The sequence below is a fragment of the Mytilus edulis genome, chromosome 4 (genome assembly GCF_963676685.1).
Source record: "Mytilus edulis chromosome 4, xbMytEdul2.2, whole genome shotgun sequence".
Lineage (NCBI taxonomy): Eukaryota > Metazoa > Mollusca > Bivalvia > Mytilida > Mytilidae > Mytilus > Mytilus edulis.
In genome coordinates, this window is record NC_092347.1 from 48,349,387 (window position 1) to 48,376,697 (window position 27,311).

Below are 27,311 nucleotides of genomic sequence, written 5' to 3' on the forward strand. Positions count from 1 at the left end.
ACAGCCACTTATTGCTCCCAAAAAAAAACAAGATTTCTGGAGCAATAACTTCAAATAAGTTAATGGATTTTCTCCTATTTTCAGGGTGGAATCATCTTGTCACGCTGATATTTTTTCAATTAACACTTTAAAACTAGCTGCTATATTTGTTCAAATAATACCAAGGAAATGCCCCAATTTTTTTTAAATGAATCAACATTTCAGGGGCAATAACTTCGAAAAAGGTAAACAGCTATTTATTTCCAAAATTTTCAAGGTAGATAGAGCTTTCTGTAATGACCCTTTCTAACAGGATTTTTTTTCTCTCAAATAACTACAGTTTTATAATCCATTATGCAGTTTCAGAGGAGAAGATTTCTGAAGAAAAGTTTACAGACAATAGACGGATGGCTGGCAGATGCAAAGTGATGGCAAAACTCACCTAGCCCATATGAGATGAAGTATGATTACAATCAAGACAACTTTCAACAAAGGCCAAAGGACAATGATGTGAACAATTTAATACAGGTCACCATACAGCCTTCAGCTATAATCAAAACCAATCTATACATAATAAATTGAGAATGGAAATGGGGAATGTGTCAAAGAGACAAAAACCCGATCATAGAACAGACAACAGAAGGTCACCAACAGGTCTTCAATGCAGAGAGAAATTCCCGCACCCAGAGGCGTCCTTCAGCTGGCCCCTTAACAATATATATACTAGGTCAGTGATGAACGCCATACTAAATTGTACACAAGAAACTAAAATTAAAAATAATACAAGACTAACAAAGGTCAGAGGCTCCTGACTTGGGACAGGCGCAAAAATGCAGCGGGGTTAAACATGTTTATGAGATCTCAACCCTTTTACTTTAAAGGCAAAAAAAATATTTAAATATTTAAAGGCATAATCATTTAAAGGGCTTATCAAGAACAATAAAATTGTCTTAGATTACTTTTGTGAGAAGTAATATATGTCCAGAGAACACTATGCTCTGCCCACACTATCACATTTCAATGTTCAGCGAACCCCCAGTGGCGGATCCAGCCATTTTAAAAAGGGGGTGGGGGGTGTTCTAACTCAGAGTAAAGGGGGTATTCAAACTATATGCTCCCATTCAAATGCATTGATCGGCCACAAAAAAAAGGGGGGTTGTGCCTAATGTATATTTGTTTAGGGCCTAACTGAAGGACACCTCAGGTGGGGGAATTTCTTGCTACATTGAAGACCTGTTGATGATGTTCTGATGTTGTTTTTTCTGTTGCCTCTTTGACACATTCCCCATTTCCATTCTCAATTTTATATGCCGCCACTTTTAATCAAATTGAGATGTTAAATCTGATACCTTGTGAAGAGCAACACATTAAGAACCCTTGCAACAACTCTTTTATGGAGTCAGTAGGTTACATGCCACAAAGACAAATTTCAGTCACTACACCCTCATTTTTCCAGTGGCAGTACTAATTTCTCAAGCTTCTTCTTGGACGTTTGCTATCACAGGCCCTATGGATTTTATTTTTTGTTAATTTGATTTTGTCCTGAATATTCTTGAAATATATGCCACTGAATGTAATGCAATCAGCAATCAATCGAATCCGTCATGACATCGTTGCCTCATGTACATCTTAACCATGTCCATTTTATTAATGTACCACCAAATTCAGTATAGTAAATAGTTATGGCTTGCAAAAAACAATTTAGTAATGTTAAGCTTACATGAAAACATTTTAATCAACAAAACAATTGAGAATTATATAAATATAAATGTAAAAATAAACATTCAGGTAAAAATAAGAATTGGCAAATTTATCAAAATGCATATAATATATACTATAAAAAATCTTTTACAGAATCACTGTTCTGTATTCATTATTATCATCTCTTTGACTGTGATCCTAGCTGAGAACTGCATTCATTCTTAAATTCATCTGCTATATATACTGTTATACCACGTGTATAATATTTTATGCAACGCTACCATTGGGTTGTCATGTGGTTAGCCATTGACCAATCAGAGTGTTTATTGTTTTTCTCGACTCAGTTAGTTGTGGTGGATCAGCTGGGGTAGATGGATACATGTTAGCACAATGGGCCGTACCTATACAATATAAAATGGTTATGTATAAGAGAACAATATAAAAACATAAATTTTCTAAACAGGTTTATAGGTCAAATGTGTAAATTTTATGTTGAAAGTGTTTTTATCAAGGCCTTTAAAAATATAGGCATAATAAATGTTCACACGAACCATGATCTATAAAAAAAACATCACGGTTACATGAAACTTTATAAAAAGGAATACCTTACAAATATATTGACCTAATAGTGAAAATTCATGGTAATGAAACAGTACAAAAAAGTAAAAGTGGACGATTTCACATTTTTCTGAGTTAAATGACCTAAACCATTCTGTCCAATTTTTATCCAACTGTCCAATTTTTTTTCAAATTCAATTGAAGGGTAAGACAGTCAGTAAGAGATGATATTGTTAAAAAAACAATGGTGTCATCTGCAAAGAGTCAAACATGACTTATTGAGGCCATATAAAAAGAATATCGGTCTGTATAGATGCTTTAAAAAGCTTATTTCTTTTCATGCATTCATTTTCAGGAATTTTATAGGAAAGACATGACCACAATAGTAAATATTTATGTTACATGTAGATGGAATTTCAAATACATTGACTGAATGTCAAGTTCTTAATTTATATTTTTTCAATTGTAAGGGTAGCAAATTCTGAGTAGAAACAATAATTAAAGCTTTTGATAATTTGGAATAATTGAATGATTCCTTATCAAGAAATGTAGGCAAAAATAACTTACCGTCAATATAGATACTAGTGAAATGCTGATCTGCACTGGTAGTAGTAAAACTAAGAGCATGCCATGGATCTATAGAACCATAAGGGAAGACCAGTTTTGTAGGCTTCATGGTATATGCTCCATAATTAGTGTTTGTTCTGTTGATCCCTTTCTGTATTAGGGAGCTACCATTTGATTTTTATGGGGGGGGGGGGGGGGGGGGGCTAGGATGAAATTTGAAAAAAATAGGCAGGACAGGAGTTTTGAGTTAAAAAAAAGGCAGGATGAGACACTTTGCCAAAAAAAAAGGCAGGATGACAATTTAGGTAAAAAAAGTCAGGATAAACTAATAAAAAAAAAGGCAGGACCGAATAGAGTGAAAAATAAAAAGGCAGGACAGAGATTACAACTAAAAAAAGATGCAGGACAAAATTTTTCATCCTAGCCCCCCCATAAAAATCAAATGGTAGCTCCCTTAAATCAGCATTAAATTTGGCTCCAAATATATCAACACACTGCTGAATAGAGAAACTGAAAGTATAAATCAAACGTTTTTTTGTGTGCTTAAAATAAGTTTATATACTTTTAACATTGGGTATATGCTGGTCTAGATTCATCATTAAATAAAGGTATTTCCTTTCTTTATTATTTGGAATACTTCAGATCAAGCTTTGTAATAATATTTGATTTCTAACAGTTTAATTTTGTTCCTTAACATTTCTTCCATTAAAGGCCAAAGCAAAGTTGGGTTTTTATTGCAAACTTTATTCTTTATCTTAACAGTATAAACTAGATATGAAAGTTGCTTACTTCAAATGAAAACCAGTAAATGATTGATCTTTCAGATCTGATGTCTGATAAAATCAAAACTTTACAGGTCTGATACATCCACTGGAGTCCTGGACAGAATAAAAATTGAGAGAAAAAAATAATAATTATTATATAAACAGTTATGACATTAACAAATTTCTAATCTGAAACATTACATATTGCCTTGGTGTATATTTTCACAAGATATTATTTACATAGTAATATGTATGACTGGCATTTCACATACCTTCAGCTGGTTTATATCTAATATGAAAACAGTTAATTTGTTTTCCAATTATTGGAAATATAAGACTTTTGTAGTATCTGTGGTGTCTCAAATTTGAATTGAAAGTCTTACTTTATACATTTTATTTGCTTTTAAATAAAATTTGTTTCATTATGAAACATCATATAATATGTCACTTGAAGTATTATTTTCTATGGTTTGAAAATTAAAAGACTCAATATTTCAGAAGTACAGTCTCTCATATCACTCCTTTCCTGTAGTTAGTAAGTAGGGTATATTAGGTTGGTGTTTAAGTCAATTCAATAAGGTACTTCAAATAAAAAAATTATATTATCTATCATTTATGCGTAATTGTATATTTTCTGACCAGAAAATAATCAAAATATGCCATTTAAGGAGGGGACAAAAATTTCAGCAAAAAATCAAACATTTGTTTTTTTTCATTACAAATTTGATTTATTACACAAATAGTTATTAACCTATGATATGGTACAAAAATCACCCTAAAAAATCGATTCGGTTTGTCCCCAGATGACTTTTAAAATGGTTATAGCATTGAAAAAGCTCCAAATTATCTCCCTTTGCTGCAAAATTGCCATATTTTGGCATTAAAATTGATATATCATTTATAACATGTCCGTGACCTATGCTTTTTATTATTGTTTGAAAATAAGCTGTACATAAACTAAATAATTGTAAAATTTAAGCGATTTCTGTAATTTAGTTCTTATTTTATTTCGATATTATCTCTATTTCTCTTATTAGTTCAACAGAAAAATAATATTAACAAAAATGTATGCTTCTTTCAGAGGCAGATTGTGAGATTAAATGAATGGTGACCCCATTTTTTATTTCATTTTTCTATTAAGTATATGATAAAGTTCATTTATAAAAAAAATATAGCGAAATCCTATACTAGAAAAAAAAATGATTTATACCCGCAAGCCCCCTTAAATACTTGTCCTCAACTGGAGAGTTTCAGGGTTGATAAAACATTTTGGATCAGACAGGTTCTTAACAAAATTTTCCCTCATATATTCCATAATTCACCTGCAAGACTTATGATTGCCATACTGGATGGTCAAAGGATAGTAGATCAAAAAGATATTTCTGAAAATGATATTTCTTTCTAATAGGTTTAAGAGAACAAGAGTTTTGAATAAAAAAAACTTAGGCTAAGCATGATCCCTTTCTATTGGTAAATTGAAACTAAATATTGGGGGGAAAAAGAAAGCAAAAACATGAACATTTCAAACATGAGAAGTTATACACATATTTGGTTCATACCACCTTCTGCAGCACTACTGTTCCAGTCAGTTTTGGTTAGATCATCTATCATGTTTTTGTAAGAAAAATCCATACATTTTTCTGAATATGTAGTCAACATCAAAGTGTTAACAGCTGCATATCTATTAATAGGATCACCACTGCCTACACATTTCATTAAGTTACATAATTTATCAACAGTAATTGAGCTAATCTGCAACAATAACATCTCCATGCCTTATATATCATGTACTGTAGTACGCCGCTCGATTAAAACTGACGAGGAAAGGTAACACACGGCCAGCGAAAGCTTTATTTTTTGTGAAGCCCAGGTGGTCGTGTGGTCTAGTGGGACAGCTACAGTGCAGGCGATTTGGTGTCACGATATCTCAGTAGCATGGGTTCGAATCCCAGCGAGGGAAGAATAAAAATTTGCGAAAGAAAATTTACAGATCTAACATTGTTGGGTTGATGTTTAGACGAGTTGTATATACATATTGTACACAGCCATGTATCACCATCATTGCTGGTGATCCGATGGAAAAATCTGTTGTAGAGTTGTCACTGACTCAGACGTACTTATATATATATATATATATATGTATATTCAGACAACAAACAGGTTGTTACATTTTGCTAATCACTATGAGTAAAAACTGGAAAGAGTAAATGTTTTTCACTATTAAACTGTCACCAAATAATTTATGGATTATATTTTTGAAAATAACAGAGTAAACACAAGATTAGGACAGTATCAAGATGCTTTGGAACCATGTTATCCCATATTGCTATATAATTTTTTTAATGTTGAGGGGTATATACATTTGTACACCCTTTTTTTAGATAAGAAAAAAAAAATCATTCTTTCTTGCATAAAATTATTAAAAAAAAGATGCCTTGCTAAAGTTATTATTTTTTTTTTTACTATTACCTCTATTTCCATGAACACTGGTAATTAAAAGAAAAATATAATGGTGAATAAATTATTATTTTGATTTAAATTTGTAGGAAGTGAAACAAACCTCAAAAGCCCTGTTATCCTTATTGTACTGTACAACACCTTCAAAGTTACCAGCCAAATTAGAGTAAAAGTTAGCTACATCCTTGGTATTGGCAATATCTATATCATCACACAACCTACAAAATATCAAATTTCTTCTAAAAAACTGAGAATAAAAGAAACATGTGGAGTTGCACAGGTGTAAAGAAAGTAAATGATATATTTTATTTAACCAAAATAATGTGAGATGAAATTGAAAAAAAATTCTGGCCATATTTAGCTGAAAATGAATAAAGAAATGTGATTTTCCATTATGGACTACTGTAATGCTGTCAATATAAAAGGACATTATAGTCCTACAGCTGTGAAAGATCTGACAGTTGGTTTGTTCAAAACTTTTAAAGTATTTTCAATCAGAATCTAGAACAGCATTTGGCAATGAATTCCTTAATGAAGGTTCTTAGCTACATTACCCTTTTCAAGCTTTCGTTGCAATCATCTCAAGGCATTTCAAAGGAGATTATTTTTTTTAAGTATGAAAAAGTCAATAAAAAGGGCTGACTATTGCTAACACAACTGCTGAGCTCACACTTATTTTTTAAGTCAGGTAAGATGAACAAAATTCAAATACTTTGGCTGCATCATCAAAACATTGACACAATGACATAAAATGAAATACAAACTTGAACAGTTTTTTCAGTTGCTTTCTTCCTGAGTCTGTCTGAAGCATCTTGCCAACTGTCATGTGTGCTGTTTGAACCATCTTATTACACATTGGACCAGTTGTGTCTAAGGCTTTAGATACTACATCTAAATATTCTGCAAAAACACAAGCCAAATTACATAGATCAAGTGATTGAAATCACTGGTAAATGAAGTCTGGTGGGACACGTGTAATTACATGCGCTTTTATGGAAAGAGTAGCGGCATACAGGATTCTCATTAAACAATCTATAATACTAAAATTACGAGGTCCAATTTGTCAGCCGTCATCACGTAAAAACGACGAATCACAGAAGTCAACTTTATATATAACTAATATAGTACAAAGGTGTAGATTAAAAATTACACAACTCCAGGCCCTTTTGTTTTCCACGTAATTAATATTGCCAATAATTAAGAAGTTCCGGGTCGAGTCCGCTACCGATACCAATTATGAATAGTATATTCACCTGTTACCTATTACCTTATCTGTACGTTCCCCATCTGCCAGGCGCACCACCAAACGTTGTATTCAGGATTAATATGCTATATACACGGGTCATAACCACAGGGTTGGCACTACTAAATTGTCAAATTGTTACCTATTGTAGTATTTTAATCAGTAAGACTTTCTAAGATAACAATACGAACACTTAAAATCTGGACTAAAAATAAGGTGTATAGGTACAGTTTTCAATTTGTTAGTGGGCATGACGTAAAACAGCGAAGCAAAGAATTCAACTTTATTTATAACTTATATAGGACAATGCTGTTGATTAAAAAATACTTCATTCCAGGACCTTTTGTTTTCCAAATAATTAATATTATTGTTTCAGTTCGACGAGTTCAAACAGAAAGACTTGAAAGCAGATAAAAACTGTGTATCTTATAATCGGCATGACTTTATCAGATGACAATACTAATACTAAAATAAGGCTTGCGCATAGTTATATACTTTAATTCAGTCACGGACCCGTGATATCACGGGTGTGTTCTAGTAAGCTCTAAATTTGGATTGTGATTAAATAGTTGACACAGCATAGGTTTCTGACACAGAATGAACGTGGTCTAATGAACTTAAAAATTTGTTTTTGCCTTTGAGCAATTCACTATGCTGCTGAATATTAATCCTCTCTAAAAAATGTTTGAAGAAATTTTCTTTTTATTTATGAAATCTGAAATGAGAAAAATTGACCCCCCCCCCCCCCCCCCAATTTTTTTTCACATCCCCCTTTCCCTTATTCCAAAACTGATCTCAATTCAAATTTCTTATGGAGTTTGCAACAATAACTACTCAATTAAATACATCATAAAATATTAAAATGCAAAAAAAGTGCTTGTTATCACTGAATGGTAAAGGTTGTTTTAATTTATCAGTTGGTAGTAAAAGTAAATATACATTGTATATTGTGTAAAACAATGATTTAAGTTGATTCAACTACTTTTCTGGACAAAGAAAGATAACTCCAATTGAAAATTTCTTGCTATTGCGCAATATTGTGCAATTAGATATTTCTTGCTATTGTGCAATACTGTGCAATTGAAAATACTTGTTATTGCACAATACTGTTCAATTGAAGATTTCTTGCTATTGCACAACACTGTGCAATTGAAAATTTCTTGCTATTGCACAATACTGTGCAATTGAAGATTTCTTGCTATTGCTGAATACTGTGCAATTGAAAATTTCTTGCTATTGCACAATACTTAATATATTAAAAATAAAGAAGCCCAAGAATTCAATTTTTGTTAAAATCAAACTTAGTTTAATTTTGGACCCTTTGGACTTCAATGTAGACCAATTTGAAAACCGGACCAAAAATTAAGAATCTACATACACAGTTAGATTTGGCATATATCAAAGAACCCCAATTATTCAATTTTTGATGAAATCAAACAAAGTTTAATTTTGGACCCCGATTTGGACCAACTTAAAAACTGGGCCAATAATAAAAAATCTAAGTACATTTTTAAATTCAGCATATCAAAGAACCCCAAGGATTCAATTTTTGTTAAAATCAAAATAAGTTTAATTTTGGACCCTTTGGACCTTAATGTAGACCAATTTGAAAACCGGACCAAAAATTTAGTATCTACATACACAGTTAGATTTGGCATATATATCAAAGAACCCCAATTATTCAATTTTTGATGAAATCAAACAAAGTTTAATTTTGGACCCCGATTTGGACCAACTTAAAAACTGGGCCAATAATAAAAAATCTAAGTACATTTTTAAATTCAGTATATCAAAGAACCCCAAGGATTCAATTTTTGTTAAAATCAAAATAAGTTTAATTTTGGACCCTTTGGACCTTAATGTAGACCAATTTGAAAACCGGACCAAAAATTTAGTATCTACATACACAGTTAGATTTGGCATATATATCAAAGAACCCCAATTATTCAATTTTTAATGAAATCAAACAAAGTTTAATTTTGGACCCTTTGGGCCCCTTAATTATTCCTAAACTGTTTAGACCAAAACTCCCAAAATTAATCCCAACCTTCCTTTTATGGTAATAAACCTTGTGTTTAAATTTGATAGATTTCTATTTACTTATACTAAAGTTATGGTGCAAAAACCAAGAAAAATGCTTATTTGTGCCCCTTTTGGCCCCTAATTCCTTAAATTGTTGGGATCTCAACTCCCAAAATCAATCCCAACCTTCCTTTTGTGGTCATAAACCTTGTGTTTAAATTTCAATGATTTCTATTTTCTTATACTCAAGTTATAGTGCGAACACCAAAAGTATTCGGACGACGACGACGCTGACGCCAACACGACCAAAAAATTTTCAATTTTTGCGGTCGTATAAAAAACAGAAATATATCAGGTATACCACAGTTATTTAACACAATTTAGACGAGTAGGTAAAAATAAAATAATTTAAAATATTTTAATGGTACAAACTTGTTCCCAGTATGATGTAGCATTATTAAAATGGTCCAATTTTTGTTTCAGCCACATGTCAGGAGGCAATTCTTCTTTCTTTCCATTCCATTTTGGTATTCCAAGCATACCACCTTTAGAATTTTAGGAATACTTGCATTTACACTTATAGAAAGCACAAATGAAAGAAATAAAGTAACCGGTAAAACTTTTGGAACATCTACCATTTTGAAGGGTCATGTGATTAGTTCTCTAGGTTTATCGTACGATGCGAGCCTGCAACACGAGAACAGTAAGTCATGTGATGAACGGCGGGAAAATACCACATGGTATTCTGTAAATGTAAACACGAATTGAGATTAATATCAGGTTAGAATATTGGAGGTTGACAATGCCTGCAAACGAATATGAACAAGTCCGATTGAAGAATCTAGAAGATAACAGAAGAATTTTGGCTGAGATTGGATTAATCAATCCAGTAATTATTTTTTAATATTAGCCTGACATAGTGACCATGAAATTACTTATAATTTATCCTTTTATATTTATTTTTATATGTTTTAGGGCGACACACTTGATTTGTTGAGGTTTTTATTTGTTTCTTGTAAACTTTTCATATTTAGTCATTAAACATTGTTGAAGTCTAGTCTGTCTACGGCAAATAATGCATAAATCTAAACAAATTGCAACAGAAATGGTTTCAACAGTTTTGTAATACCAAAGCATGACGCAATCATATATTAAAAGTCTAGAAAAATCGTACGATCGGAAATCCCCATTGTTGGGCTAAAAACATTAATTTTAACAAAAAATCGATGAAAATTGTGAAAAAATTAAAAAATCGGAATTTTAGCACTATGTTAGCCAGACAAATGTCAAAAACGAATTAAGATGACTAAAACAACTACAAAGAACATTTCCGAAGTAAAATTTACAATCCAGAGTAAGAACTTATTGGTAGAATTATCCCTTTTAATGATAAAATCACGAAAAAATGCAAAAAAATCGATATATTTCAGATTCATATATGGCTGTTTTCAAACGTTTTACTTTGAAGGCAGCTTTATAGTAAAGACATTAAATTTAATATTATAAATTGCCTAAACTGTTCAATAATTGTTTGCTTTGTTTTAACTTGGTTACTTTCGTTATCATCAAAAAGTATAAGAATGGTAAATACAGTTTCTGAAAAATCTATCATTGAAAATATTTGATTTTGTTTCAAATTAACAAAAAAAACCAGACAATTTTGATATAAGTCTCCCTAATGTATGGTTAAATGTCTCTGCAATGTACATGCATATTGATGCATTCACCTATCGTCAAGTTCATCGGCTTCTGTAATGTTACTTGTATTGGAACAATTCATTCCACGACATTCCCCACATGCTGGGGAACAGTCTATTTCGTGTTTACGACATGAGCATCGTTTTGTGTCACAATTCAATTTGCAATTACATCTAATTATCCTAAGAAGCTTTTCGGGAGCCGGTGGTAGTAATGCTCTAATTGGAAGCAATTTATTGTCCTCAACATGCCAACCCCAGTCCTTTGGATCTAATTTATCACCTTTCCCAATCCAAACTTGCGTTTGATGATAAACCCTTATGCAATGTAGCTTAGCAGCATCAGATGTTGGTGGGAGAGTGTGCACTTGTACATATATATTTCCAACGCAAACTTTTGAGGCAAATATTCTGTAACGCAGCATATCTAATGTTTCAACATCTATTAACCCTCCATATAATGCAACAAATATTTGTTCACCTGCTTTATGAATGCTCTCAACATTGGACTCCTGGCAAAAGACAGCTGCATGATCTTGTAATTTAATGTTAGTACTTATTTTCTTGAAAACAGTGCCTTTGCCTTGACCAAAAATACGAGATGTTGTGTCGCATCCGCTAAAGGCATGTATGAATGGCAAAATATTGCAAACAAGTGGTCCAATTTTTCTCCTTGTCTCTGTTATGTCCCAAATCTTTATTTTGTGAGTGTTTTGCTTGGCTTCTGATTTGAAGTAAATCTTGTTTATGGCATCTTTTGAATGATAACAGAGCAGTATGAGTAGGTCAGTGTCCTCTCCTATGACGGTAGTTGTATGTTGTTTCGACTTTTCTATTGCTGTAAGCACAATCTTGAGATCAGCATCATCTTCTGCATGGATAACTTGAACATGTCCGTCTTTAAGTTTTTCTCTAAGGGTATTGATAAAGTGCTGTTTATTTTCTGAATTTGAAAGAAATTCGTCTTTTTTTGTTTTGATTGGTGTGTCATTGTTAAAATTGACTTTTGGAGATAGGATTCCTTTAGTACGTCTGAAATGAGTTACGTCTTTTGTAGTTGGAACTGATGGATATCCGTCAAACACAACAGTTGCATCTGTATAGTGATTGTTAACATAATTGACGTAAGTCATACATATGGTGTCAACTGTAGCTCCTTTTGCCCATGGCAAACGGTGTATAAGAGAACCACCATCAAGTACAAAGTGGGTTTCAGTTGGTGCTTTTGGTTTAAGTCCAATCAAATTCCACATATATTCGGCAAGGGTTGATTTTTGAGGCTCTCTTGGAAGGCCAGTGGTTTCAAATATTGACGAAGGAACTCCACATAATTCAAATTGAAATATCTCTGAAATATCTTCGAAAATACCATGTGCCGCAGTGGTGCATCTCTGAAAAAGGAGCTGTGAATCGATTCTAAGAGGTTCGCCGTCAAGTTTTGCCTGAACTTTGTTGCCTAGCGTAATGGCTTGTTTCTTTCTCCTAAACGTGTGGTCAGCTATATTCTTTCCTACTAGTTCTTGTAGAATGGAAGTCCCAACCTTTTTGGCATCATCCACATTCACGGTTTTATCAGCTACTACTCCTGTCTCAATGTTTCGTAGTGAACGGTCTACCTCTGAATCAATGAATGGATTACGACTTTTCAAGAACGTGAGAAGAGTTTGAATGTCATTAGTGTCCTTCTTTTGTCTTGCATGTGTTTCGTCTTTGTGTTGTTCACTAGAAAAGTATCCTACTCCGGACAAATCCTGCATAGCTTGATTGGTCTCAGCATATTGGCATGGACATAAGCCAAAGTGAACGCTGGCTTTCAGTCATTCCTCGTCCTCTCGTTAATCCACCCGCTGTTTTCACACTTCTCATTAGAACTTGCTCTATAAATAAATCTGAAGATATTCCAGCCCAGTACCTATTGCTGCGTCTGATGACATGATTCCCATTGATGAAACTAGCATAAACATCAGGATGGTCTTCGTCTAAAGATTGCATTGTCATTAAGTAGACGTATGCTGTTTTCGTGTACAGATTATGTCCAGATGCTGCCAAAAAAGGCAACATTTCTTGGATGCTTTGCAAATGAAGAGGCCAGTTACCGGTTCTCTCTGCTTTGATAAATTGTCTTAAAACCTGGACCATTTCTGAATACTGCAGCCACAACTTTGCTGTACGACTTTGCTTTAAAATTTCCTGTTTTCTATGGACCGTTGCTTCTAGGTTTTTCAAGACATCTGATTCACCCGCTTCTGAAGCTGACAGCTCTCCAGAGGATAATTGAGAATATAATTCATCAATTTCCTTCATTTCAGTTGTTTCAAGGGTTGAATTGGGTTCTTCCAAACGTTTAGATACGTCAATATTAAATATATCTGCAATCAACAAACAATAAAGTGCTGTATCCACCAACATGTGACCTCTAAACGCTCTAGCTACAGCTTTTCCGCTAAGGATATGCGTGACGGCATTCGGAGCGTATATGAGTTCTAACATCTCTTTCAAACCAGTATTACTCATAAGATTCCCTATTGAGCCAAGGAAGCTCATCTCTGTGTGGAATGGTCCTAATCGTAAAACCATAGACTTCAAGGTGCTTCCTGGATTTTCGTTTTCAACAATTGATGAGGCTTTCCAATACAGAGGTTGATCAAAAGTCAAGATCGCTGTTATGTCATAACGCTTTGCTTGGTTGGCGACGAAGTTCAATGTAGAATAAATACATGTCATGTCCGAAGCATTCAAATCTATCATAGGTAGGAATGAAACTGATGATTTTCCTGGGTAGTCTCCCGTCTGAACCATCTGCATGAAGCCAGACCACATTGGTATTGGATACTTTAAAGGCCAAATAATAACCGACAGCAGGTCAAGACGGAAAGTCTTATCCAGTGTGTTTAGGTTTTTCAACTCAGCATAACTTAATTCAGCCAAACGATCTGATTGAGGTTTGTAATATTTGATCTCTATCTTTGCTAATGCCTTTATTTCATCAGTAGAAAAAGCTATTCTAGGAATGGGTTGTGTTCTCTTCGTACCAGGCGTAATTCCAGCTATTATGCCCATGCCATGAAAAGTGTTGAGGCCATCTATCGTTCTTGTGTTGTGGTCAACGTTATCTGCTACAAATTGTACAAAGCTGTTGCTTATATCGCCTGGAAGATCAACTCCTTGTACAGCTGCAGCACTTGATTCAAACTTCTGGACTTCATAGTATGAGGAACAAAATCCTAAGCTGTTCAATGTGGACACAAGAAATCGTGAAGCGAAGTTGTGATGCACCTGTGCTCCTAGACCGAGTTGAAGCGGTGTTATAAGTGCTCGAGGTCGTGAGGCTTGCATTACTGCTTGTCCTATGGAAGCTATTTTCACCGATGGGTCTATCTCAGAAAATATGTTAGAAAGAAATAACAGCAGGCTTTCGGGTAAGTATGATAGATTATTATCAACTGATGCGATGTTGGCTGGAGTTGGATAGATAGACTTTGTGGTATCTACAGATCGGATGTCGCTTTTTATCAGTTTGGCAGCTGCTCTGATCAAAGCTCTCTTTTCGTCATCTGGATTTAAATTGCTTGGTCTCTGGTAATAGTCCTGAAGAATACAAGTTACGGTTTCACGTAAAGTTACAACACTTTTTCTACCTGGTATGTCTGTAATAATGATTTCGTCTCCAAAATGTTGCTTCAATCTTTTCTTTAAATACATCTGACTATAAGCATTCCCATCACACATCTCGTTCATTTTTTCAACAAGATCTGATATGGAAATCTGTTCGTCGTCATGATGTTTAAGGAAGTCGACTGTTTTGTAGAAGCCGTCTTCTTGCAAAGCTGGCCTTCCTCTTTTGTTTTCAGGCTTTGCGTCTGGTGATATGGGAGAACGGAATACAGGAGTGTTTTTGCACGTGCGGAAGTTTACACTACATGCCTGGTGATAAACAGCATCCGCTGCATGGAGGTCGCTTACGCTCTCCAGTCTCCCGCGAACCTCGGCTGCCCAATCATCATTCCGAAGATCACAAGCATCTTGTATGCGACTCTCAAAATCATCAGTTCGAACCTGAAATACATTTTTGTCTTTTTTCTTGGAGTCTGTTGCTTCATTTCCACAGAATAAACAATGATGTTTAAAATCAAAATGGGACTTTGATCGTAATTTTGGAGTATTTGTATGAATTTCTCTCAGAACAAGTTTTTCTTTTTTGTATTTCTTTATGTCATTTGGATTGGTATATGTTTTCCTGCAGAGTTGATGGACAAAATTACCCTCTAATGCGGACAAACAGTCTCCTCTTTCCTGGCTAGCTTTGATGATTCCAAGACAACCTTTTTGTCGCAATTTGATCAGTGTTGTTGGGTGGTCATCTTTTAGGCACACAATACATTTCTCCATAGTATAGATGTAGCTGAAAAAAAATAGTACACAAATCATTTGTTGTTACATATTTAATCATTATAGTATATGTCATATAACATATCAAAACACATTAAAATATTATTCAGAACAACAAGAATAAACAACATCGACTCTTAATGAATAATGTTTTCTTGTCCGTGTGATGTTTCTTTTTTAGTGTGTCTATACACTGTAATTCATTTGTCCATTTCTCAACATCTTATGGATTCTAGCACTACTGAAGATAATGAATCATTTGAAAAGTGCCAAAAAGGGTGACAAGAAAAGTTGAATCAATAGGCTTAAATTGCGTCCGAGAAAACGAAAAGGACATTAAGACAAACAAGACAAACTATACGAAGTACACACAGAAACGAGCATCTTGAACTTAAGTACAATTTTATTGTAAAGCATTAAAAAAAGTATACTATGTTAAAATTCCCATTCTTGGAAATTTTCGATTGTGGTTTATTGTAACCTATTCCGTACATTTGATTAGTTGACCATTCATTTTGAATTTGGTTTCAATTGACTTTTGATAGAACAAGATACACAATCAAATATTTTTGACTCGACTGTGATAAAATATTTTCAATAAAATAGGCAATGCAGAAAAATATAATATAGTACCTGATTTAGAAATTATCCGTGTGCTTAACAATTAGCACAGTGACTGTGGTTAGCTCCAATAAAATCATGATGCTAAATCGGACATAGGTTTCGTCAAGTGAAAGCTGAAATAAAATTACAAAATAGTTATTTTCGACAATAATTCATTAAAAAAGGAAGGAAACAATTATTTAAAATTATTTACTTGAAGAAAATGCAATAGAAGATAAGAATAAATGCTTTGGCTATAGTAATTAGTTCAAAATCGACAAAATTGCAATTTTTACTGTCCATTTTTGTTAATTTGGCGTTCCATACTTTTTTGTTTTCGTTAGGGACGAGTCTTACTACGTCCCTTTAAATTATTTTTATTGCTATATTTAGGACTTTATTAGTTTAAATTTAATTGATTTTATGTAAAGGTAGTTGATTTTATTTATTTTCTTTGAAATAACAAAAATATAGTGATCTTTGTCGTTTGACCTGCGTCAAGAACTTTCGTATGTCTAATTCATTTCTTGACGCATTTTTGAATATGAAAATACACGTAAAACATAAGTGTATGTTAAAAAAACACTTACCAGCATACTTTTATAATAATATAAATTTATGTAAGCGATTCTTTCAGTGATATCCGCTTCTCAGTTGGTTTCTATAAATTCACATATGTAAGAGTCTTCTCCCTTTGTCAATATGGCGGACCATTTCTGACATGAATCGGCAGGCACATCACCGATATTTTTATTTTCAATTTTCACCGATTTCCTACCGTACGATTTTGTTAGACTTTTTTAACGGTAATGTGCTATGATAATCTCATATGATATATAAAAAATCTTTTCTGTTGCAATTTGTTGAGATTGATTCTGTAGACAGACTAGACTAATACCTAGAGCCATGAATTGCGTCTTTTGGTGTTTTTTTTATACACCATCTTAATTTATACTTTCCTTGTATAATTTTTCTCCATTGTTAAAATGATACAAGATGATGTGAAATGAGTGCCAATGAGACAACTCTCCATTAAAGTCACAATTTGTGAAAGTAAACTATTACAGGTCAAAGTACTGTCTTCAACACAAAGCATTGGCTCACACTATAGAAAAATATAAAGTACTAAATGGTGGCCTCATTGCCGGCAATGCTATTTTTAGCAATTATCTCCTTAAAAGGCGTTTTTAATAAAATAATTATGGAAAAACTGCTGTTGTCTAATTGAAGCTCGATATCTATTTGTGATTTTACGGCACTTTAAAAAAATATATATGGTCCCATGGCTTTTCTTGGTGAATTTTGGGGGTTTTCACGATACCTTACTATTTCGCAGAAAATCTCTAATTCATGTAATTTTGATCAACATAAACATGATAAAGAAAACATTTCCGGCCCTTCATCATATTCATTTAAGGACAAATTTGTGTTTGCATGAAACTTCATTCATAATGCTTTGCAGAAGAAAAATATATAAATTCTACATGTTTAACAACCAATCACAGAGAGCCATCTATTTTTATCTCTATGTCATGTTCCCTTCATAAAATGACTGCATCTATGTACATTTTAATTCTATTTGATACATTGTAACCTGAACAGTAAGCTTAAAAGGGCCAAAATAAATGACTAGTTTAAAACCATTCAAACAGGAAAGCTGACGGTCTTATCTACATAAAAAACGTGAAACGCTAATGAAATACAAACAATTAAAATATGTTTTAACCAGCCATATTTAACCATAAATCCCTGAAAACATTGTAAAAATAGCATAACTATTTATTTTGATGGAAGAAGTATTGGCCTGGTTACCACCTTAAAAATAACTGCTGCAGAAATGCTACCAGTCAAGCTAATTTGGATAAAAAGTAGTTTCAGCAATGGATATTTATTATAAGATCTCATAAATAATTCAAGGAGGGAAATTTTATTGTGGACAAACCAACATTCACTGAGATTTAATAACAAAGTATGAAAAAAGATGGATCATGCAATTTAAATTTTATTTAATTCTGGGAATTCTGGGAAAACAACATTGACCTAATGGGATACTTCTTTTACAGTGAGAGGGTTAGAAATTTATGTCATATTGTACTTAAAGAGTTGTATTTTCCAGTTAAAGTGAAAATCTTGATCAAGATGATTTTCAATTTCAGTACAAATCCTTGCCGAAAGTCAGCTTCAAGAAGGGTATCCGTGGTAACAAGAGAAAAGCAGAAGACAGCACTTCTAGTCGACCAGCAAAGAAGCAGGTTGAATTAGATCCAGAAAATTCTGGATCTTTGAGGGGAAGTCGTAGACGTTCAGCTCGTGTTAAGGGAAAGGTACATATATGTAGGAAATTTCCACAAAAGCAATTCTGATATCTATAAATTGGAATGATAGCCATGCATTTTGAAGGACTTAATATATATATTGTGCAATTATAACTCTTTCTTTTGTTGTTTAATATATACATTGTTCATGTTGTTGAACTATTTTATTTGTTTTAAAGCCATATTGGGATATATATTGATAAAAATTAATCTGTGAGATTTAAGTAACAGATGGTAGGTTTTCACTTCTTATTAGAAAAAGTAAAAAGCAAAGTGTATCGAGCACAATCTTCGAAATATCCAAAAGATGAACAAAACAAAAAAAAATTATAAATGATATATATATTGAGTTTCAAAATGATGGTTATAGCTAACTAACAAAATTTGCATAAACTGTGCTTGGTGCACGAATCTAGTATCTATTATAAATAAAAATTTTAACTTTTGTTAGTTTCATAAGTATAAAAATATAATATTGAGATGCATATAAAAAGTCTGAATTTACAAACCGACAGGATTATTTATATTTTGGCTTGCATTAAAGGAAGTGCCAACAGAAACAGAATTAAAGGAAGAAGTTGACCAATGGATTGATGAGAATGATGCACCGTCCAAAGTTGCACCAAATAGACCAAATTTTTACGGAGCAGTTCCAGGTAATATGTTATATCCAAATTTCTTAGGAAGAGGCATACCTGTTTTTCTTGTTCATTTGTTAGTCTAATTATTGAAACATTTCTGTCAACTAAAGTTAAAAAAGTCAAAGCATCTTAATTTGTGGCATCATCTTGTTTTGCAATACAAATGTTCTCTCTTTCTTCAATGTTTTTGGGTTTTTTTTTGCCGAAAACTTATTCATGTATTAACTACACAAGAGAAAATTATCCTAAATGAAAGTCTAGAGACAGATAACTAACTATGCAAAAACAGTAGACATTTATAAGTCGACTGAAGGTCATGTTTCTATAAGTACTGTAATAGTCTGTCTGTCATAGTAGTGGTTAATTGATAAGATATGGTAACACATAGCTAAAAGTACACTCATATTACAATGATAATTGAAAACATAATTTCTCTTATTTGGACAAGTGTCCATTGTTTCTGTTCAGACGGTATATTTTATCATTTACAAATTTGATTTACCATGTTGTTTTCTTTGCATTTTAGGTGTGGAAGTTGGAACAGTATGGGCCACAAGAATGGAATGCTGTCGTGATGGCATACATAGGTATTGGATGTTCTCATTAATAATGCTTAGGCCAAATAAAATAATATGTGTGGTTCCAGTTCATGTAAAAAAAAATTAGGGAAGGTAGGTAGGGATTTTTTTTTTTTTTTTTTATGTTTTTTTTTACATTGAGTCTATGGGAGCAACATTCTGACTTTAACAGTGCTTAATGGAAAATGACAAAAAAATCTTTAGGGTAGGCTAATATTACGACTAAAAAGTAGGGTAGGTTAGGGTGACTGGAACCACACATATATTTTTATTTGGCCTTAAACAAAAAATTATTTGAAAATTTTATGTTTGTTTATTATAATGTTAGAAGTAGAAATGTTGAAGTTTAGAGCTAAAGTGAAACTCCTTACAAAATCCAATACAAGGACCACACTGAGATTTTGATGCTCAAATTATTGCTTGATTTTCAAACAAAATATGGTTCCTAGCTTAATATGTGTTTGGTTTACTTGTATGATACCTGTATCACCATACTTACTTCCATTATTTATCATCCAGAGTCAGAATATTATAGAAATCCTTTTAAGAATGGTGAATTTATTTTTATTTGTTCCAATCACATTGAAATTAAGATTTAGGTGAATGGAGATTAAAGAAATTTTCAAATCATATGAAATCAGGTCGGTCAGACTATGGCAAACTTGCCTGTTTTATAATTTTAGCTCAAACGAAAAATCTTCATTGAGTCCATTAACCTCCAATTTCAAAGAAAAGATTTTGAATATATATATTTTGTTATTAATTATCTATTCAAATCTTGAATTATGGCAACATCCAGGACAGGTATAGAACACATATTGAATGTACATTGTAATAGGTATGTTATATTAAAATAAGAAGATGTGACATTATTGCCAATGAAACAACCAGTCTCCACCAGAAACCAAATAACATAGAAGATATGTTTGTTATGGTAAAGCCATAGTTATTTCCCCTGATAATTATCTTTTAGATAAATATTTTGTGATTTCTAGGCCTACGGTAGCAGGAATCCATGCTGGACAAGATGGATCTTTTTCTATTGCTCTCTCTGGTGGATATGAAGACAATATTGACTTGGGAGATTGTTTTACTTACACAGGAGAAGGTAATTACATCTCTGTTATTTCTGTCGTTACTATAAAATGAAATTTTTAAATGATTTATATATTTTTATTAAGGCATAAATATGAACTGCTTTTAATAGGATTATTTTGGGTAGTTTATTTTTTTGATAGACCATGTTTTAGTTTGACTACTTTTGTAAGCAATATATAAAAACATGGCAACATGCAATCATTTTACCCATATTTAAAAACAGAGCAATAACTTACAGTGACTAATGTTGAAATGTTCAAATTAAAGGAATCAAAAAGATTCTTAAATTCTTACTTTTTGATGGGTTATTTATATGCCCTCAATTTTAACACACTTTAGTTTGTCCAATTTACACTAAATTATTCTTAATCCTATAAGGTCTTATCAGAGTTGGTTCTATGCTTATAAATCTAGCTAGTTTGCCAATTAATGTTACATGTGTAAATCACCATGCAGACAAAAGCAAACAGTTAAGAGGAAATGGACAAAATAACAAAAGAGTTCTCTTAACTATATATAACAAATTTTAAAGGTCAATTTCATGGGGAAAAAAAGAAAAAAAAACACTGATTGAAATAATACACAATGACTTTTGCTTCAGTAAATGCGTACTCACACTTTCAAGAATGTACATAATATAAACTAATAAAGAAATCAGTAATAATATAAATTGATATTAATAAAAGGAATAGGTGAGCTAGACAGCAACACAAAAAAATCTTAGAAGCAGGGAAGACCTTTTCAGGTCAACAATGCAGAAATATTCCTAGAATGTTTTGTGGAAGAAAATTTAGAAAGTTATCTGGTAATATTGACCATGTTGGCATGTTAGAACTTTAATTTAATTAATTGATATTTTGCAGGAGGCAGAGATTTGAAAGGGACGGCCAACAAACCAAAGGTAAAATATGGGCTTAAGTTATACTCCTACCTTAAAGTGCCACTCCTGATAAATGTAAAATATCCAGCTGCTCTATAAAATTTTGGACTTGCAGCCCTAATTAAGCTATTGTCATACCATACTAATTTAAACAGTATACCAGTAATGCTACTTTCCAAGATAAAAACTGAAGCCTTTATGTCGGTTTAATAAGTTTTGCAACAACTATCTCAGTAACACTACAAAAATAAAATCAATACGTGAAGTAATGAGACAGCCTCTTGATAGACTTTAAAGTCTAAAAAACTTTAAAATACATAAGTGATCATCTATGTATTAGCTCTTATAGCAACTGGTCAAATTAAAGGTCCCAATTGTATTTTAATTTTACAATCTGGTTGTATGAGTGGTTGAACAAAAATGTATTGGGTAATAGAAAAACAGTTAATCAAGTCATAGATATTATGTGCACTGATACTATTCAAAATAAGCACCATTAGGTACTTTTAAAATCTTAAAACAGTGTAGTGATGTGAATACTAGTATTAAAACAAGTTTTACATTTCTATAGAATCTGAGAACAGCACCACAGTCTAAAGATCAGACGCTGACTCGTGGTAATCTTGCATTGAGTCGTAATGTAGAAACTGGAAACCCAGTCAGAGTGATTAGGGGATATAAACTACAGCAGTTCAGTCAGTTTGCACCAGAGGATGGATACAGATATGATGGTTTGTTTTTTTAAAAGTGCTTATGGCTCGATGGTGACCTAAACCAAAAATGTATATATATTTTGTATACCTTCCTGCAAACAGAGAAAATAACCGACCAAAAAGAGCGAAAAACAGCTGAAGGCCTCCAATGGCAAAAAAATCCCTCTCTTCCAATGTGTGCTTCAGCTGGCCCCTAATCAAAAATGTGTACTAGTTCAGTGATAACGGATGTCATACTAAACTTCGAAACATAAATTAACCAAAATTAAAAATCATACAAGACTATCAAAGGCCATTGTTTACAGCTACATGAAGACAAAGATGAAATACTCATTTCTTTGTTATGTTGAATAAAACACTTAAATTTTGTTTTTACCTAACCTGAATATATAGATTTATCTTTTTTTTTTTTTTAAGACATATAAACGTTTTATTCCTAAATATTTCCTGTGTACAATTACCTTAGTCGTCCAGGATCAGGCTAAGGGTCCCTGTTTACAAAGTGAAACCATCTATCCAGGGGAAATAGAAGGCAATAAAAAAGTAGTCCACTTTTAATCTTGGATTTACATTTAGTGTAAAACATATAACCATATAATGTTAGAAGCATCTAACAGTTCTATACCTTAATACAAAATAGTAAGTAAATAAGTATAAGATACCCACATAAAAGATTTGCATTTCCTACAATAAACATGATAAGCTAATTCTTTTTTATCACTTATTTTATGTTTATATAAATTGATACAATCGATATTCTAATACTATAAACCATAAAAAATGTACTTTGACTCAAGCTATATCATACTATATTAAATGTCTAAATTTTCTTTATCTTACCTCCTATACATTTCTAGGAATATGATTGGTTAATAGCGTCCTCGTGGAAACCTTGTATATTTGATATTAGGTTAGTAGGGAGGGGGGCCTTATTTCATTCACGGTTAGTAGTGGTGTTACGTCCCTGTATATTCCATATAAGGTAAAAGGGAGGCGGGGCATATTTTATAAACTGTAAGTAGTGGTGTTACTTCCCTTTATTAAATTCAAAACGGTACTGAGAAAAATATCAAAAGTTTCAACAGATGAAAAAATTGATGATTAAGATTGAAATAAATTCATAAAACACATATTAACCTAACAAGTTGTTATTGTTTGCATCTGTTTTTGTAGGATCAATGGAAGTAGCTACTTTCTTAATGCTAACAGTAACGAAGACTTGCTCATTTTGATAGCTCACAAGTCTAAATTTTACATGTTAACATAAGATAGTCTGTAAGATAAATTTGTTACATAGTGTGCTAATGGCGTAATACGGTATATATGAGGTCATTAAATTCCATATGGGGATTCAAGCTTCGCTCTCACCCCATATGGAATTTACTGACTCCATATATACCGTATTAGGTCACTAGCACACTATGTGACTAATAATACATAAAAATATTTGTACATTATTTATTTTTAAGGGTTATACACTGTAGAGAAATATTGGTCAACAACTGGTCAGTCTGGGTTTTTGGTGTGGAAATTTGCTTTAAGAAGATGCACCGATCAACCACCACCACCATGGACTTTTGAGGTTAAAAATACTATGAATGTAGAAAAATTTATGCTCATTTTGATCAGTGGCGTAGCTTGCCTTCTGTTTATACCGAGGCAGGGGGTCAAGGGGCCCCCCTGAAGCGATAGAGATTTTTACAATTTGAACAAGAAAAAATCGTTAAAAATAGTTGCTGTTCAATGTTACTTCATCATAATACTGTTAATTATATGCCTTACCATCTATGCTCAATGCTATAAAAATAACAAAATACATAAAGATAGCACATTAGACAACCAATGAAAAGTCAGTTTCCTGACTTGCTAGCAGTTACAGAAAGCAGGAACATATATACAGTCAACTCTTGTTATCTCGAAGTCAGCCGGACAAGAGAAATATTTCAAAATACACTTAGTTTGACTCAAACGAAAACCGGAAGTTTGACAGACCAAGGGGCACAACTCTTGCTTAGCTTGGTAAAGCTTAAATAAATCCGGATGAATATGGGAAGGGGATCGATATTCTGGTATCAGATCAATGTATTTTTATGTCATGGTCTTTCATTATTATAATAACATTATTATTACTTATTCAATTGTTTCAGTTACAATTTTTCTTATGGTTGTCCGAGAGAGTAATTTCCAATCGATCTTAGCGTTATTTAGGTCGTTTAAAGTTGACAAAATTGTTTATTCTCGGATACAAGAGAATTTAGAAAATTTAGATTTCTCTTTATTTTGTTTCATCTCACTCTTTCTTTTCAAAAGAAATACAACAATGATAAAAGACGCTGATTGAGTAGTTTTTTTTTAGGTGATCATCAACGGAAGTCTTAATCCTCACTTTATACACATCCAAGCTCATTAGTGTAAATCTCAATTAATTGTTTTTGTAAACATTTTAAATACTTTTTCATGAACATTAACAATGTATCACTAATTGTTTATAAACATTCTATAAAAGATAATCTTTTAATACAGTGGTCAGTGACCGGAAATTACACGTGTATAGTCAGATTAACTCTTCAATCCATTTAAATTCCGGAGGTCATCTTTTGACATATTCTTATTAGTTTGAGATAAATAATAAATTTTGAATGCTTTTGTTAACCTTGGGACCGTAAATTTAGTTTGAATCAACCAAAATTTCGACTCATCCGAAATTTCAAGTCGACTGAGTTCGAGACATCAAGCGTTAACTGTATATTGACATACTGTTCCCAGCAGAAAGCCAGCTCAAATGCCTAATGGCTCCCAATATATTTCCAAGCAGTAGTACACTCTAATATAGTTGGCTGTACCTCGCACGTCATATCACAAGAAATTATGACCTTGCTTGGTGGATAGAAGAAACCTGTACAAAATGTTCAATACAGAAGAAAAAAACAAACGCAAATATTCAGGTTTATTTGTAACAAGTTTTGTGATGATCATTTATTTGGTAGTAGGTCACGAATCAACGAATAATAGATAATCACCACAAAATGACAGCTGGATTGAACAAACGAATTTCAGGATAAACTATGAGAAAAACATATGCTACATGTAAAGTGTAGCACGGCACTTGTTTTAGTGGTGTATTCCTTCGAAGGTCTTGAAATTACATATTGAATAATTTTTAACTTTTTTTTTCATTCACGATGAACATGACAACCAACGAATAACTAACATTTACTTTATTCTGAAGTCTTCATTATAAATGAACAGTATTTGGTTGATTTTTTTTATATACATAAACTGACATTATGTATTAACTAACAGACATATTTCTCTGGAATTAGTGATTCCTTTTATTAAATATTTTAAATTCCCTGCTTGTGAAAACGTACTATGAATTTAAAATAGCAAGAATAAAACTTGAGAACCACAACATATAAATTATTTTCTGTGCACTATAATATATAAATGCATATTTTGTTTTGTTTAGTACCAAAGTCAATGAACATAGTCGTAGGGGAACATGTCAACGGTTATAAATGAGGGTTTGAATGCTTAGAATGGGTGACTCGTGAGTTGCATCCTCATCTATTCTACTCATTGTTTTCGCTTGCAATGGGTAGGACAAAATAAATCTGTTGTCGATTTCCTTTTACTCTGACAAACTTGAATTACAGAAAAGTACCGTAAAGGGTATTTCCAAGTAGAGGAGGGAAAATTAATTCAAATGTTCCCATAAGTCTTGAATAATTCGTAAAGGGTATACATCAGTAACCGCGCCAACAAGACATTACAAGTTGCTACATTATTGTTTAGTAGCCAGTTTGCTGCAATAATCATTTAAAAGAAAATACAGTGAAGGAAAATATATTATTTTTTTTTACCGAGGCAACTGTCTCGGTTGCCTCAATGTAAGCTACGCCCCTGTTATTTACCTATATACAGTGTTCAAAAACATACTCAATGTCAAATGGTCATTCTTGAAGGCCGTACGGTGACATATAGTGATTGAGAGTTTTTATTGGCCATCATACCACATCTTATTTTTATCTCAAATTAAGGAATATGTAAGAAATTAATTAAGACCATAATTTTGTCACAGAACTGAATATTATCATGAAAGAAAGAAATCTATATGTGTTAAATGTTTAAATATTAGGTTTAAAATGAAAACATATAAACGTCAGCTTTAAACCTACAAAAATGAAAAGAAATCAATATTGGATAGTTCCCCACCAATAGCAATTTTGATAACATGATAAATGTAACTTCTATCATTGCAGGGTGATGGACAAAGTTTAACACAGGAAATGAAGAGCGACTCTGGTTTTGATTCTGATGAAACCGCAAGTCAGATCAGTAGTTCACAATCTTCTTCTCAGATAGATGAAACTACAACACATGATGGAAAGGATGAAATTCAGAAAAAGATTAAGAATGAAAAACCAGAAGCCCCTAAAAAAGAAGAAAAGGCCAGACAGACCTCGGGGGATTTGAAAGAGCTGAAAACAACTGATAAAGATACAAATGGAAAATGTGATCAAAATGGAACTGATTCAAGTGTGCATGTGTCTGATGCTAAACAAAATTTAAAAGATGAACCCAAGAAGAAAACTACAATGACAGAAATGGTCAATGAAATAGAAGCAGCCTAATGATTTTGGAGTCGGATTTATCTTTGTAAGGGCTAATAAGATAGTTACTCTGCATGCTTGAGACACTTGATTGACTTTAGTCATAATTGCAGGTGCAGTAATTATGTGTATATAGATGCTTTGATATATTCAAATTAATTTGCAAGAATAATTTTTTTTATAGTTCAAACATTGATGAAGAATTGTTCTAGTATATGTATGTGTATGTCTTAGTGCTATTTGTATGTAGTATGTACAGTCGAAAGGTATGAAGTGGTAACTTGGTACCCCATAATTACCAAAGAACAAATTACTTCATAAAAAGTATGTATGTACCCTTTTGATGACTTACAAATTATCTGCTTCCCTGAATCAATTTTTATCTTACTACTAATTGATCATCATTCAGAATTTACAACTGTTTCGTATTTTATCATATCATTCTATGCAGCAGAATCGGAAAGGCAGCATTATGAAGTCATCAATACATGTA

At 32.6% G+C, this 27,311-nt stretch overlaps 2 protein-coding genes and 2 long non-coding RNA genes across 4 annotated transcripts; 1 reads left to right on the top strand and 3 right to left on the bottom strand.

The window, feature by feature from the left end:
* Positions 1–1,689: 1,689 nt before the first annotated feature.
* Positions 1,690–3,710, bottom strand: LOC139519857 (uncharacterized). The gene is made up of 4 exons (XR_011663697.1): positions 3,595–3,710; positions 3,213–3,315; positions 2,806–2,969; positions 1,690–2,081 (listed from the first exon to the last, which is right to left on the bottom strand). It is a non-coding gene; the product is annotated as an uncharacterized lncRNA (long non-coding RNA).
* Positions 3,711–6,211: 2,501 nt separating this feature from the next.
* Positions 6,212–9,948, bottom strand: LOC139519856 (uncharacterized). The gene is made up of 3 exons (XR_011663696.1): positions 9,724–9,948; positions 6,791–6,926; positions 6,212–6,244 (listed from the first exon to the last, which is right to left on the bottom strand). It is a non-coding gene; the product is annotated as an uncharacterized lncRNA (long non-coding RNA).
* Positions 9,949–9,994: 46 nt separating this feature from the next.
* On the top strand, positions 9,995–27,159 carry LOC139519855 (uncharacterized). The gene is made up of 9 exons (XM_071312132.1): positions 9,995–10,180; positions 18,137–18,304; positions 18,840–18,951; positions 19,463–19,523; positions 20,510–20,622; positions 21,476–21,513; positions 22,064–22,223; positions 23,675–23,787; positions 26,468–27,159. The coding sequence occupies exons 1-9, from the start codon at positions 10,094–10,096 to the stop codon at positions 26,837–26,839; spliced, it is 1,224 nt and encodes a 407-aa protein (XP_071168233.1). The 5' UTR covers positions 9,995–10,093; the 3' UTR covers positions 26,840–27,159.
* Positions 12,733–16,683, bottom strand: LOC139519854 (uncharacterized). Its single transcript, XM_071312131.1, has 3 exons — positions 16,571–16,683; positions 16,011–16,114; positions 12,733–15,390 (listed from the first exon to the last, which is right to left on the bottom strand). Exon 3 carries the CDS (start codon positions 15,375–15,377, stop codon positions 12,759–12,761), a length of 2,619 nt encoding a protein of 872 aa, XP_071168232.1. The 5' UTR covers positions 15,378–15,390; positions 16,011–16,114; positions 16,571–16,683; the 3' UTR covers positions 12,733–12,758.
* Positions 27,160–27,311: the final 152 nt, after the last annotated feature.

What these genes read in the sequence shown, in the direction of transcription:
- LOC139519855 (XM_071312132.1), top strand. Translation starts at nt 10,094, where the DNA reads ATGCCTGCAAACGAATATGAACAAGTCCGATTGAAGAATCTAGAAGAT. An exon ending in GGATGGATACAGATATGATG is followed by an intron (nt 22,224 to 23,674) that starts GTTTGTTTTTTT and finishes TTTATTTTTAAG; the next exon opens with GGTTATACACTGTAGAGAAA. An exon ending in CACCACCATGGACTTTTGAG is followed by an intron (nt 23,788 to 26,467) that starts GTTAAAAATACT and finishes CTATCATTGCAG; the next exon opens with GGTGATGGACAAAGTTTAAC.
- LOC139519854 (XM_071312131.1), bottom strand. Translation starts at nt 15,377, where the DNA reads ATGGAGAAATGTATTGTGTGCCTAAAAGATGACCACCCAACAACACTG.